The sequence below is a fragment of the Neoarius graeffei genome, chromosome 2, assembly GCF_027579695.1.
Source record: "Neoarius graeffei isolate fNeoGra1 chromosome 2, fNeoGra1.pri, whole genome shotgun sequence".
NCBI lineage: Eukaryota > Metazoa > Chordata > Actinopteri > Siluriformes > Ariidae > Neoarius > Neoarius graeffei.
Genome location: NC_083570.1, coordinates 70279035 through 70292877, shown reverse-complemented (window position 1 = coordinate 70292877; position 13843 = coordinate 70279035). Strand labels below are relative to the sequence as shown.

The following is a 13843-nucleotide window of genomic DNA, read 5'->3' as shown; positions in this document are numbered from 1 at the left end:
GTAATAGCAAAATAATCAACCGTGGGGTGGTGTGATTTTGATTGCACTGATTGTTTTCTCATAACATCATTCCATCGGCTGTGTTATACCTGACATATTGTATATGATAGCAGAGATATGATATACAACCACCCATTGATCAAAGCAATCACTTTTTTATAGCAACTGCAAATTAATAAGTAAAGGAATTTGGTAATTGGGTCCTTTTTTTAATAATTAAAGGAGTTTTCTATGGAAATACAGTCTGGTCCATCAATATTAGAACACTGACGGTTATTGTTATTTCAGTATACCACAGTGTATTGGAGTTTAAATTGAATAATGAATGAGGTGAAAATTTCAGACTTTCGGTTTTAATGTAAGAGTATTTGCATCCAAATCTGGCAAATGGAATAGGAATTACAAGATTTTATTTTTAAATATGTGGAGTCATGTCCCACCAACCCCCACCCCCACCCTCTTTTTAAGGGACCAAAAGTATTTGGACAAACTAGCCTGACTAAGTTAAATTGTTGTATTTAATACTTGGTTATAAAACTTTTTGTCACTGACTGCCTCAAGTCAGGAACCCACAGACGGAGCATTCCACTATATTTTTTTGCCTTAAAGTTAGTGTTGAAGTACACTTTGGGTCATTTTCCACCTGCACTGTGAAGCACCATCTGATGAGTTTTGAAGCATTTGGCTGAATGTGAGCGAATAATATAGCCCTATACACTCCAGAATTCATCCTGCATCATTACAAAGGGATCGGTTCCACCAGCAGCCATTCATACTAACCCCATAAGATGAGGTCCTGTGCTTTGGATCATGAACAATTCCTTCTTTCTTCTATACTCTTCTCTTTCCATTAGTCTGGTACAAGTTGATCTTTATCTCATTGTCTGGCCAGCTGATATAAAGGAGGTTTTCTTCACCAGGGAAATTTTTTTTTTCCTCAAAGTTCTAGAAGTCCTACACCATTCACCCAATTTGGACGTATTAATAAAATAAAAAAAATAAAATAAAAACCCGACCCTTTCACCACTGTAGACTGCTATTCTGGTCTCATTGTAGTAGGGAAACCCCTTCTGGGAAAAGTTACATGGTGGTGAAAGGGTTAAGCTGATGGTCTGCACTTTGAGCTCAGATTTATTATACAGAAATAACTTTGTCAGTGGTGAAATATTTATGGACCTAACTGTTCAAAACATAAATTAAGCCCATCATGTGCTTGGGGGGGTTATCCTAATAGCAAGCATCATTGCAAATACAAACAGTATCATTCCATTTGGTAAAGATAAATTATTAACGCTTAGGAAGGACTTTTGTTTAATGTTTTGGGAGTGTTAAAAAGTTAAAACAATCTACTAGAGTTGAAAATAAATAAAATTGTAATATTTTACCTTCATTAAAATGTTTTTATTGTGGATTAAACAAAACTATGTGTATATAATGGTGAGTTTTGTTTTTTAAACACAAATATTCACTGGCTTGTCCTCTGTGCAGGTCTTCCAGTCCAAGGACATTCCAGAGAAGCTTGCCACACCAGAGGAGCTCATCCGCATGACCAAGGGCATCACTGTAGCCACGGCCAAATCTGTGGCAGCGGGCAACTCCGGCCAGCAGGAGGACGTCATCGCCACTGCCAACCTGAGCCGCAAAGCCGTCTCTGACATGCTGCTCACCTGCAAGGTGCTAATCGGCCTCGCTCAACAATCACCATCACATTCTTCATCTCGCACATACACGCAGGTGCACAGATGCACATTTGAATACACACAGACTACAAACAAGCTTTCATTCAGCAGCCCTGGCACTGATCTGCCCAGCTTCAAAGGAAGGAAGCATATGAGAGGCTTGAGGGTAGTGTAAATACAGTTTATGCCTCTTCTCAAGGTCACTTTGACCCAAACTTCAATTTCTCATCTCATCTCATTCTCATCTCATTATCTCTAGCTGCACTTCAATTTCGACTCCCAAAATTTTAATTATTTTATTCATTTAGCCTTAGGTTTAAAGAGCAATACTAGTTTTACTGTTTCACCATATCCATTCACTCTGATTGAATGTAGCCTGGAGAGTTAACATGCAACAACTAAGTTCTCATGACTGATTTTGACTTTCAGCGATTTTGTTTTAATGTGTAAGGTTTCTGTTGTGGTTCTGTTCAATTTAAAGATAATGTGTATTTTATTAAGTTTTGTCTTTCTCCTGCAGCAAGCTGCGTATCATCAGGAGGTGTCTGAGGATGTGCAGAGCAAAGCCCTGCTTTACGGTCTGGAGTGTACAACTGGATACATTGACCTGCTCGAACATGTCCTACTGGTGGGTGTGTGTGTGTGTGTGCGCGCGCGCGCATGCCTTGGGTGGATATTTTAGAAGTGCGTATTGCTATCAATAATTGCATTTCATAGTTAATTGTATTTTCCAGCATATAAGTGGTGCAATCATTACTTTTTTATAATAGAGTAACTCATAATTATTTCAGCTGTTTTATTGACCACATAGTGAAATACTGCAAGTAAATTCTACATAGTTTACTCTCTCAACAGAATCCATAATGCTCTGTATTTCTTATGGGTTAGTTGGAGCCCAATCGATTCAAGCTTGCTGGCTTTCAAGAGGATTCAGTTCTCAAGTTGCTCTATCAGTATTTATTAGAGGGTTTTTTTTAATCATTTTTTTAATGGTTGCGAGTTCCACAATTATTCGTCCACATGCTTATTTATAGGCTTATCTTCCTCTTACACCAGCACATTTTTGTCAACTATTGCAAGTACATGTTTGTTTAAACTTTTCCCCCTTCCACAAGGCTTTATTTTTTGGGGGGCTAGTCCATCATACACAAGTCCCTGTGAATGAGCTGTTATTATAGAAATGATAATGTTTTAGAACAAGAGTATTAATAGAAACAGAAAAAGATAGAAAGCCATTGTTTTAATTACAGTTGGCATTACTGTCTTTTGTACCATGCTCAGAAGGTGTTTTTATTTCTAGAAATTACATCTGAGAATTTACAGTGGTGCTTGAAAGTTTGTGAACCCTTTAGAATTTTCTATATTTCTGCATAAATATGACCTAAAACATCATCAGATTTTCACACAAGTCCTAAAAGTAGATAAAGAGGACCCAGTTAAACAAATGAGACAAAAATATTATACTTGGTCATTTATTTATTGATGATAAATGATCCAATATTACATATCTGTGAGTGACAAAAGTATGTGAACCTCTAGGATTAGCAGTTAATTTGAAGGTGAAATTAGAGTCCGGTGTTGTCAATCAATGGGATGACAATCAGTTGTGAGTGGGCACTCTGTTTTATTTAAAGAACAGGGATCTATCAAAGTCTGATCTTCACAACACATGTTTGTGGAAGTGCATCATGGCACGAACAAAGGAGATTTCTGAGGACCTCAGAAAAAGTGTTGCTGATACTTATCAGGCTGGAAAAGGTTACAAAACCATCTCTAAAGAGTTTGGACTCCACCAATCCACAGTCAGACAGATTGTGTACAAATGGAGGAAATTCAAGACCATTGTTACCCTCCCCAGGAGTGGTCGACCAACAAAGATCACTCCAAGAGCAAGGCGTGGAATAGTCGGCAAGGTCACAAAGACCCCAGAGTAACTTCTAACCAACTGAAGGCCTCTCTCACATTGGCTAATGTTCATGAGTCCACCATCAGGAGAACACTGAACAACAATGGTGTGCAAGGCAGGGTTGCAAGGAGAAAGCCACCTGCTTTCCAAAAAGAACATTGCTGCTTGTCTGCAGTTTGCTAATAGAAGGCTATTGGAAAAATGTTTTGTGGACAGATGAGACCAAAATAGAACTTTATGTTGTAAATGAGAAGCGTTATGTTTGGAGAAAGGAAAACACTGCATTCCAGCATAAGAACCTTATCCCATCTGTGAAACATGGTGGTGGTAGTGTCATGGTTTGGGCCTGTTTTGCTGCATCTGGGCCAGGACGGCTTGCCATCATTGATGGAACAATGAATTCTGAATTATACCAGCAAATTCTAAAGGAAAATGTTAGGACATCTGTCCATGAACTGAATCTCAAGAGAAGGTGGGTCATGCAGCAAGACAACGACCCTAAGCACACAAGTCATTCTACCAAAGAATGGTTAAAGAAGAATAAAGTTAATGTTTTGGAATGGCCAAGTCAAAGTCCTGACCTTAATCCAATCGAAATGTTGTGGAAGGACCTGAAGCGAACAGTTCATGTGAGGAAACCCACCAACATCCCAGAGTTGAAGCTGTTCTGTACGGAGGAATGGGCTAAAATTCCTCCAAGCCGGTGTGCAGGACTGATCAACAGTTACCAGAAACGTTTAGTTGCAGTTATTGCTGCACAAGGGGGTCACACCAGATACTGAAAGCAAAGGTTCACATACTTTTGCCACTCACAGATATGTAATATTGGATCATTTTCCTCAATAAATAAATGACCAAGTATAATATTTTTGTCTCATTTGTTTAACTGGGTTCTCTTTATCTACTTGTGTGAAAATCTGATGATGTTTTAGGTCATATTTATGCAGAAATATAGAAAATTCTAAAGGGTTCACAAACTTTCAAGCACCACTGTAACAGTGCTGTGGTATAAAGGCTTTTATTCAAGGTAAAATATTTAAATAATATTGTCTGGTGTTGAGTGGTATATCAGATATATGCCATCCAGCTAGCATGATATTGAGCTGAATGGAATATATCTGATATACAGTACCACGAAAAAAAGCCTATTATTATAATACATACACATTGGATGTGTGACGTTATGTTGTCTTGACAACCATGCAATATTGTAAACCATATTAAACACTCATTCTCCATTGGGTAGAGTGATTTTTAATCCATGTAGGGTCAGTGATATGCTAACAATATTGCACGCTATCAAACCAAATGAATGAAACCCGCTAGAAGAGACTAGAATGCGTGTTTTTATTCCATCGAAAAAGTGTCCTGTATGTATAATAATGCTGCATACTGTTTGCATGACTGTTTGAATAATCTGGTAAGTGCTGAACACAGGAACTTTGAGATTTAATAGTATGCCTGTAAACACAAAATCACAGAGGGCTCAGCTGAAGTTCAAATTAGTTTTTTCGTGACCTCCTTATAAAAAATTGTTTTTCTAAGGCTCATGAAAAGTAATTGAGTATCTTCTTGCGTTTCCAGGTGTTGCAGAAGCCTACAACAGAGCACAGGCAGCAGCTGGCTGTACTGTCAAAGAAAGTAGCCAGCTCAGTCACCGAGCTTATCCAGACAGCTGAAGCTATGAAAGGTGAGAAAGCGCACACATGCATACATACGTACATATCATGCACACGTACGTGATCTGTTCTTATGCTGTGTTTGAAAGCCGCAGAAATTGCCCCGCAACTTATTTCAAATCATCAATTTAGAGTCGTCTTCTCAGCTGCCAGTTCCTCCCCTGTTTTTATAGACTGACATCAAATCAACATGGTCATGCGTACTGTGTACAGACCTCCTCTACTTTTAAATTAGTTTAAAGGTAGACCGCCTTTCAGATTTTAAGTTCAGGTCATAAAAAGAATTTTCCCTGACACCCAATTATTTTTGTTTAGTGAACCGAAAGCTACTGAATTTGAATCACAGACTTCCAATTTTATTAGGTTTTTTTTTTAAATAGAACAATTAATGAATTTGGAGCCACATGGCCCTAAATTCTCTGCTGCTTTTTTCCTGCTTCACCATGACCCAATTCAAGATACTACGTCATGCATCACATGGTGGGCTTTCCCTGTTCACTCAAGACATTGTGGGATACAAATTTGAAACAGGAGAGAAAACTGGAGGACGCGAGTGTGCGAATGAAACATGAAAGACCGACTACAGTAATGGAAAGCGAGAAGAAAAGATATGTTGTGAAAGAAAGGAAACGCAGGACCAAACTAATAAATATCGGCGGTCAGCGAGCACCTCGGTGTGATCAGCTGTTCGTTTAGCGACAGAATGATGTAACTGTCAGTGCACCGTCAAGGTAAACCTGTAGATGGCAGTAATGCAACATTGTGGATGCCAGCTGCCATAAAACCCAAAAGAAGGAGGTAAACGTGCACATGTGCACACGGACTTCCTCTGTCTGCTTGACTGCACGAAGTGAGCGATTTCATGCACATTTGCTAAGGAATCCCCTCACATTAAATAGCCACAGAATGGCCTTTTTTTGAGATATTACAGAAATAAACATATATCCCAATGACTAAATTTCACCAATTTTATGAAATCGAAAGGCCGTCTAGCTTTAAAACAGTACTGGCTTTAAATCAATTAATACACACACAGTACTTGGGTAATTCTATAACACTGACGGTACAAATTGCTGTTTTGAGAAGGTAATCAACATGAAAGTTATCGCTAACGATGGCCAGCTAGCTTGTTGCTAATGCTACTTGCTATTGTCCACTCAGGCCTGTAACTGTAAAGGTGAGATTTAAAATAGCTTTTTTGTTTTGTTTTGTTTTTGCGCCTTACTTGCTCTGACAGAGCAAACAGAAGTCATGGAGGCATGCATGCTTTACCCCTTTCTCACATCAGATGTGTCGAGGTGGGAAACATTATTACAACTCCCAACTTACCACTTACGCATTATAGTGTATGGTAGTTTGATGCACTCCATGCACCTTAAATCAAAAATGGGTAATGCTTGAACTTGTTCCTTACCGAATAAAGTGAATCCCCTTTACTGTAATAGAACCAAGGAGAAAAACTGGTTTTAGCAGTAGACAGGTGTTTGTTGATAGAGCCTCAATCCGATAGGCTATAAGAGCAGAACCCACAGGCTATTGGTTAAATGTGTTGTAGAGCTCAGGTCCAGTCAGTAAAGCTGTATGAGTGTTAACAGTAATGGGCAGTATATTGGGATGAATTGTATCTGTGTGAGGTTAATAAAGCCCACTGGCCCAGTGGACCTCCCTGCTTCACTCCTTTAATACTGCTGTTTTCATTTCCTCTGCTGCAGATGGAGGTGAGTATGAGAGAGCACAAGTGTTGTAGCACACATGTACACATACAGGAAAGCACAATATGGGAGGGGGTAGTGTTCTCGAGTGTTCAGTATCATCCCCACAACCATGTCTGTCTACATGAGCTGTTAAAAAATGTAATATTTTATAGGCACTTTAAAAGTCAGTAAAGAATGAGGATAATCCATCAAAAACACATTTCCACCAGCTGCACTTCCACGGTGCAGTGGTGATTAAAGCAGGGCTCACTAGTTTTCTACACATTCTTCCTTATGTAAAGTGTTCTGTCTTTTTATGTTTCATATTGCGTATGTGGTTTATCTGGTTTTAGAGTGGTGTGTGTGTGTGTGTGTAGTGCTTTGATATGTTTTATTTTACTTCTCCTTTTCATGTATTTCAGTTTCATACATTTGACCTCCTTGTTCAGCATGTTGTACAGCTTCTCTTGTTTTTAAATACGCTTTATAAATAAAACTTGGTTCGGCTTACACCTCATACCCTTCGTCCCCAGGCTCGGAGTGGGTGGACCCTGAGGACCCTACAGTAATCGCTGAGACGGAGCTGCTGGGGGCCGCCGCATCCATTGAGGCCGCAGCTAAAAAACTGGAGCAGCTTAAGCCCAGAGCCAAGCCGAAGGTATCTACCCATCCCTGCCTCTCTGTACTGTATTCAGAAACACACTTCCTCAGTAACTCTGTCCGTCAGCATACCTGTGTCAAATCACTTCCACCTGGCCTTGGGGTGTTGGAATGTGCTGCTGGCTGGTATGGGGGTTTGCTGCTTCCTAAAGAATGTTGAATATTTTTCACAAAGCTTTGCAGGCTTAGAGGCAGATCCTTTAGTTCTTGCTTTAAGATTTCTTATCTGCAGGAACGTCTGCATTGTTTGATATTGTGAAGATTATTTTTTGTGCAAGATAAACTTGGTCAGACCTGCCTGAAGCTCAGGAAACGAAACGAAAGCAAAGGTCATTGCTTTCTCAATTTTTTCCAGAATCATTTTTATTATTGGATCTGTCTACAGGAAACTAAATCTGTCAGTGCTTTTCACTTCACAGTTGTGACTCACTAAACAGATTTTTAACATTTTTAACAGCCCATTTATCAGAGTTTTATCACCTCGGTTTAAAAAAAAAAAAGCAAATTCAGTTCAGTCTGCTGCCAAGGGTAATTTTATATTTGTATAATTTCAACAAATTCATTCATTATTTGTCAGATTGGCATTATTAACATAATGTTAGGAGAAAATGTCATAGTATATGGAAACTGTGATTAATTGAGCTCTTGATATAAACTCAGGTTGTGATATTCTCCATATTGAGGCTTATTTATCTTCTCTGAACTCAAACCCGACATATCCAGCTCAGTCAATTGTCATGTAATGACCCTTCTGTTTGGCAATACCAATTATTTACATATATTGACAGGTTAATTATGGACCAGAAGGTTATGTTACTGTTTGTGAAACACAAAAAGGGGAATTCCATTCCAGTTCTAATAAATCATAAGGGAATTTACTGAAATCATACAACTGGCCTGAAACCAGTGGGGCTATTTGTCAATGTAGTAGCTGTTGTTTGTTTTGTTTTTTGTTTTTCCTCTTCCAGTTTAATTGGATCTGTAGTTGTTAGCTTGGCTGTTGTACTTGTCATCATACAGTTCTGCATCTTCAACTCCTGAATCCAGACTCTCTTATTTGGTCACTGGGAAGTGTGTATTTGCACCAGGGGAAGCCATGGCCTAATGGTTAGAGAAGCAGCTTTGGGACCAAAAGGTCACTAGTTCAATTTCCTAGACCCCCAGGAATTGCTGAAGTGCCCTTGAGCAAGGCACCTAACTCCCAACCGCTCCCCAGGCTGCTCTGGGTATGTTGTACACTGCTCTGGATAAGATTGTGTGTCTGCTAAATGCTTGTAATATAATGTATCTAAAGTGTAACATGAGGTACTAGTTTTAGCTCTATAGTCATGTGTTGTACAACCCCGATTCCAAAAAAGTTGGGACAAAGTACAAATTGTAAATAAAAACGGAATGCAATGATGTGGAAGTTTCAAAATTCCATATTTTATTCAGAATAGAACATAGATGACATATCAAATGTTTAAACTGAGAAAATGTATCATTTAAAGAGAAAAATTAGGTGATTTTAAATTTCATGACATCAACACATCTCAAAGAAGTTGGGACAAGGCCATGTTTACCACTGTGAGACATCCCCTTTTCTCTTTCCAACAGTCTGTAAACGTCTGGGGACTGAGGAGACAAGTTGCTCAAGTTTAGGGATAGGAATGTTAACCCATTCTTGTCTAATGTAGGATTCTAGTTGCTCAACTGTCTTAGGTCTTTTTTGTCGTATCTTCCGTTTTATGATGCGCCAAATGTTTTCTATGGGTGAAAGATCTGGACTGCAGGCTGGCCAGTTCAGTACCCGGACCCTTCTTCTACACAGCCATGATGCTGTAATTGATGCAGTATGCGGTTTGGCATTGTCATGTTGGAAAATGCAAGGTCTTCCCTGAAAGAGATGTCATCTGGATGGGAGCATATGTTGCTCTAGAACCTGGATATACCTTTCAGCATTGATGGTGTCTTTCCAGATGTGTAAGCTGCCCATGCCACACGCACTAATGCAACCCCATACCATCAGAGATGCAGGCTTCTGAACTGAGCGCTGATAACTTGGGTCGTCCTTCTCCTCTTTAGTCCGAATGACACGGCGTCCCTGATTTCCATAAAGAACTTCAAATTTTGATTCGTCTGACCACAGAACAGTTTTCCACTTTGCCACAGTCCATTTTAAATGAGCCTTGGCCCAGAGAAGACGTCTGCGCTTCTGGATCATGTTTAGATACGGCTTCTTCTTTGAACTATAGAGTTTTAGCTGGCAACGGCGGATGACACGGTGAATTGTGTTCACAGATAATGTTCTCTGGAAATATTCCTGAGCCCATTTTGTGATTTCCAATACAGAAGCATGCCTGTATGTGATGCAGTGCCGTCTAAGGGCCCGAAGATCACGGGCACCCAGTATGGTTTTCCGGCCTTGACCCTTACGCACAGAGATTCTTCCAGATTCTCTGAATCTTTTGATGATATTATGCACTGTAGATGATGATATGTTCAAACTCTTTGCAATTTTACACTGTCGAACTCCTTTCTGATATTGCTCCACTATTTGTCGGCGCAGAATTAGGGGGATTGGTGATCCTCTTCCCATCTTTACTTCTGAGAGCCGCTGCCACTCCAGGATGCTCTTTTTATACCCAGTCATGTTAATGACCTATTGCCAATTGACCTAATGAGTTGCAATTTGGTCCTCCAGCTGTTCCTTTTTTTGTACCTTTAACTTTTCCAGCCTCTTATTGCCCCTGTCCCAACTTTTTTGAGATGTGTTGCTGTCATGAAATTTCAAATGAGCCAATATTTGGCATGAAATTTCAAAATGTCTCACTTTCGACATTTGATATGTTGTCTCTGTTCTATTGTGAATACAATATCAGTTTTTGAGATTTGTAAATTATTGCATTCCGTTTTTATTTACAATTTGTACTTTGTCCCAACTTTTTTGGAATCGGGGTTGTACCTTTTTGGTGATCAGAACAGCATGAAAACATGTAACAATGGAAAAATGCAGCAGAGATGTTGGATAGGGTTGGGGGAACTGTGAAGACCACTGAAATAATAAAAACATACTGGTCTGTTTCTGGAAGCTTTCACTGATGATCCATTTCTTGTGACCTGGTGTATTATCATGCTGGAAATGTCTATCCAAGTTTAGATAAACTCTGAAGAGCCGTGAAGAAATTACCTTGGCCAGAAGTGGTTTTCAGATGCTCTGTGCTGTTCACAATTTGTTTACTAGATGTTGAGCTCTATAGTGTGTGTCAGGAAACTATTCTCCACAAACAACGCTCTTCATCTATATTAAAAGATTAGCACTAAATCATTTATGACCTCTGCACAACACTGATGGGAAATCTGTAGTAGAAGACATTCCCTATTTTGTTTGGACATAAAATTGAATGTGTTATTTGGATAGAACAGATCCAAATGACTACAAGTATAGATGCAAGTAGAAAGTACACTTTTTAAAAGAAAGCTTGACAGAAGGGTTCACAGGGCACCTGGTTGATATGAAAGGCGTGCATCAAGACTGGGCTCCTGTATATTAAAAAAAAAAAAAGGCTCATGAATGTGAGCAAACAGTCCGATATGAAGCTCTAATAAAGATCATAATCATTAACGAGAGCCAGTACTTCCTGATTGAGGTTGTGGTGGATTATTATAGGTACAAACAGAAATAATACCCCCATCAGCAGGATTATGAACAGTCAAGTGAACGATCAGTGTTTTGGCATTTTTACTTCTAAGGTTTTTTTTTTTTCCATTGTTTTCCAGTGTATTCAGGGGCATAGAGGTAGGCTGTATGGTTAATTCAAATAAATAAATAATTTTAATAAACGTGATTTGGGTCACACCCATTTGACATTTAAATCCAAGTTCATATTTGGAGCACTAAACAGATACAGGTTGTGGCATTTGTGTTAGACCCCTACTATATGTCAAAGGATTATTAGTTGATACTCTGAGCATACCGCAACATGTCCGCCTCTAAATCTAGTTAGGCTGAGAGCTGGAGTCAGTCAGGTTCGTGTTTGAAGTCAGCAGTGTGCTAGATGAAGTGCAAATCCCATGGTGTGCAGTTGGGAGTGTATTGTATTGGTGAGATTTCATGAAAAGAGAAACATCTGGTGGTTGATTTCCCTGACCTGCACAATCTTTTCATGGAAAGTTGGTCATGTTCATTGGTATCATGCATGCCTCTTCACATGTCCCCAACATTTTGTTTCCTTTGTTTTCAGTTCGAAGTGTATGTACTGTAATTATCAGATGCTGTGCGGGGAAGACGAGGCCAACACTGTTAGTGTGGGACTTGCTCATAACTTTTTCTCTGTGTCTGTTTACCTTCATCTCTTCTTTCATGAAACTTCAAAAAACTTCATGTCTCTTCCAGCATCTGAGTGTGTACCCCATTTCCTCCTCCTCCTTCCTCCTCCATCTTCTCATCCTCTCCTATCCATCACTCATCTGTTCATTCCTTATTGCTTCTATTCCAGTCTCCCCTTCTCTCCTGTCCTGCTTTCTTCTCCTCCATGCTCTAGAGGTCAGCTAGACCTGGAAGCCTTCACTGCAGGGCTCTGTCTGATATGTTTGATATATTAGGTTGTTATTCAGTCCAACTATATATCAAACATATTCCTACAGTGTCCCGCCCTGTCTCCAGACTCGTGTGCTCTGTGTGCTGTGAGTGAAAAAGCCTGTATGCCCACGAGTATGGCATTCTTGCTGGTTCACAGTCTGTTATCACTCAAAAACCATTTACAGAAGGTGTTCTATGAAGGGTTGGCTGCGTGGAGCAATTTAGGACTGAAACATGATGTAATTGCTCCTCGGCACCACAAGGTGTCAGCCTTAAAGAGATGCAGCAGAAATTTAAGATTAGAATCCATGACCCTCAGGACTGTTCTAAGGTGTCAAGCTTCCCTGAGGGTTTTTCAGTGGTAACTGTGTCTCTTTTGTCCCTTCAGTTGTATGCATAGATCGTATGCATCCTACAACACCTGAGCTATACATGAAGTAAATATAGCTGCTTATTTGCACTGACACCTGAGCTATTTTTTTTTCCTTTATATGCTGATGTAATCACTGCATCATTCTGTTTGCAGCAAGCAGATGAGTCATTGGACTTTGAGGAGCAGATCTTGGAAGCAGCCAAGTCCATCGCAGCAGCAACCAGCGCTCTGGTGAAATCAGCATCAGCTGCACAGAGAGAGCTCGTAGCCCAGGGCAAGGTAAGATTATGTTTCACCCATGTTGAATAGCTAGTGTTCTTGTGCTTATTTACCTAGTCAAATTCCTGGGTACGCAATATATTACCTTATGTCTGTAATGTAGATATTTAGGCACTCCCTAAAAGCAGCACTCCTGATGTGTATGAGCAAAATATTTGCAAAGGCGCAAAATCAACATGAATAGAATATTATAGCATATGAATTGTATCCTGTATTTTGCATCAATAAATGGTTGCATTGTCTTCTGACAGTGATCCCAATAATGAGATGCGCATCACAGTTATGAATACATATTTATTCCTTTCTTTGAGACCGCATGCCAGGCACTAGAAACAACACCACAATATTTATTATGGTGTGACTCTGCTGGGTGCCTGGTGGACAGCAGGGCACCAGCGCTTTCACTTTACATCATTATCCCCCGCTGGCCGAAAGGCCCAAAGTGGGATTATGTCGTGGCAATGTCTGTCCGTCCATCTGTCCCAGGACAGACTCACCTTCTGAAATCAACTCCTCTCACAGTTTTTGGAGGAATTTCACAAAACTTAACAAGATTCTTTGTTACATGTCGATAATACGCATATTGTAATTTCGTTCAATTCGGTCGCATTTTACCAGAGTTATATGGTATAGTTGCCAGCGGGGGATCTTGTGCTCTCGGAGCACTCTTGTTACTGTATAGTTACGACTGAATATTATCGGACATAAGAACTTAATCGATGTCAATTCACGGTAGTTTTAGATTACCTAAAATTAAGGAAAGATGCTTATAACTGCTATTGAACTATATAATAATGATGTTTACATGAGTGTGTAGAGTAAGAAATCACTCAAGTTAAAAAGCATGCAATGTAAAGATACAGTGCCTGCTATGAAAAAACAATGTTTTTTTATCAATATTTTCCATAATTTTTTTTTAAACAAATTAAAAATAAGCGCTGGATAAAAACTCCTCTATCTTGTGGAAATAAAGATACAAATTTCACTATTCGGTGGTCAAGTGTTTGAGATA

The 13843-nt window shown here is 39.5% G+C and overlaps 1 protein-coding gene across 3 annotated transcripts in view; it reads left to right on the top strand.

Moving 5' to 3' along the window:
• Positions 1-13843, top strand: part of tln2b (talin 2b) — a 218981-nt gene that overhangs the window by 195132 nt on the left and 10006 nt on the right. For all 3 annotated transcript variants that reach the window (XM_060914863.1, XM_060914864.1, XM_060914862.1), the window contains 5 exons: positions 1489-1674; positions 2200-2307; positions 5170-5275; positions 7492-7616; positions 12706-12831. In XM_060914863.1, the coding sequence (XP_060770846.1) occupies positions 1489-1674; positions 2200-2307; positions 5170-5275; positions 7492-7616; positions 12706-12831 (651 nt within the window). The remainder of the gene's footprint in view (positions 1-1488; positions 1675-2199; positions 2308-5169; positions 5276-7491; positions 7617-12705; positions 12832-13843) is intronic.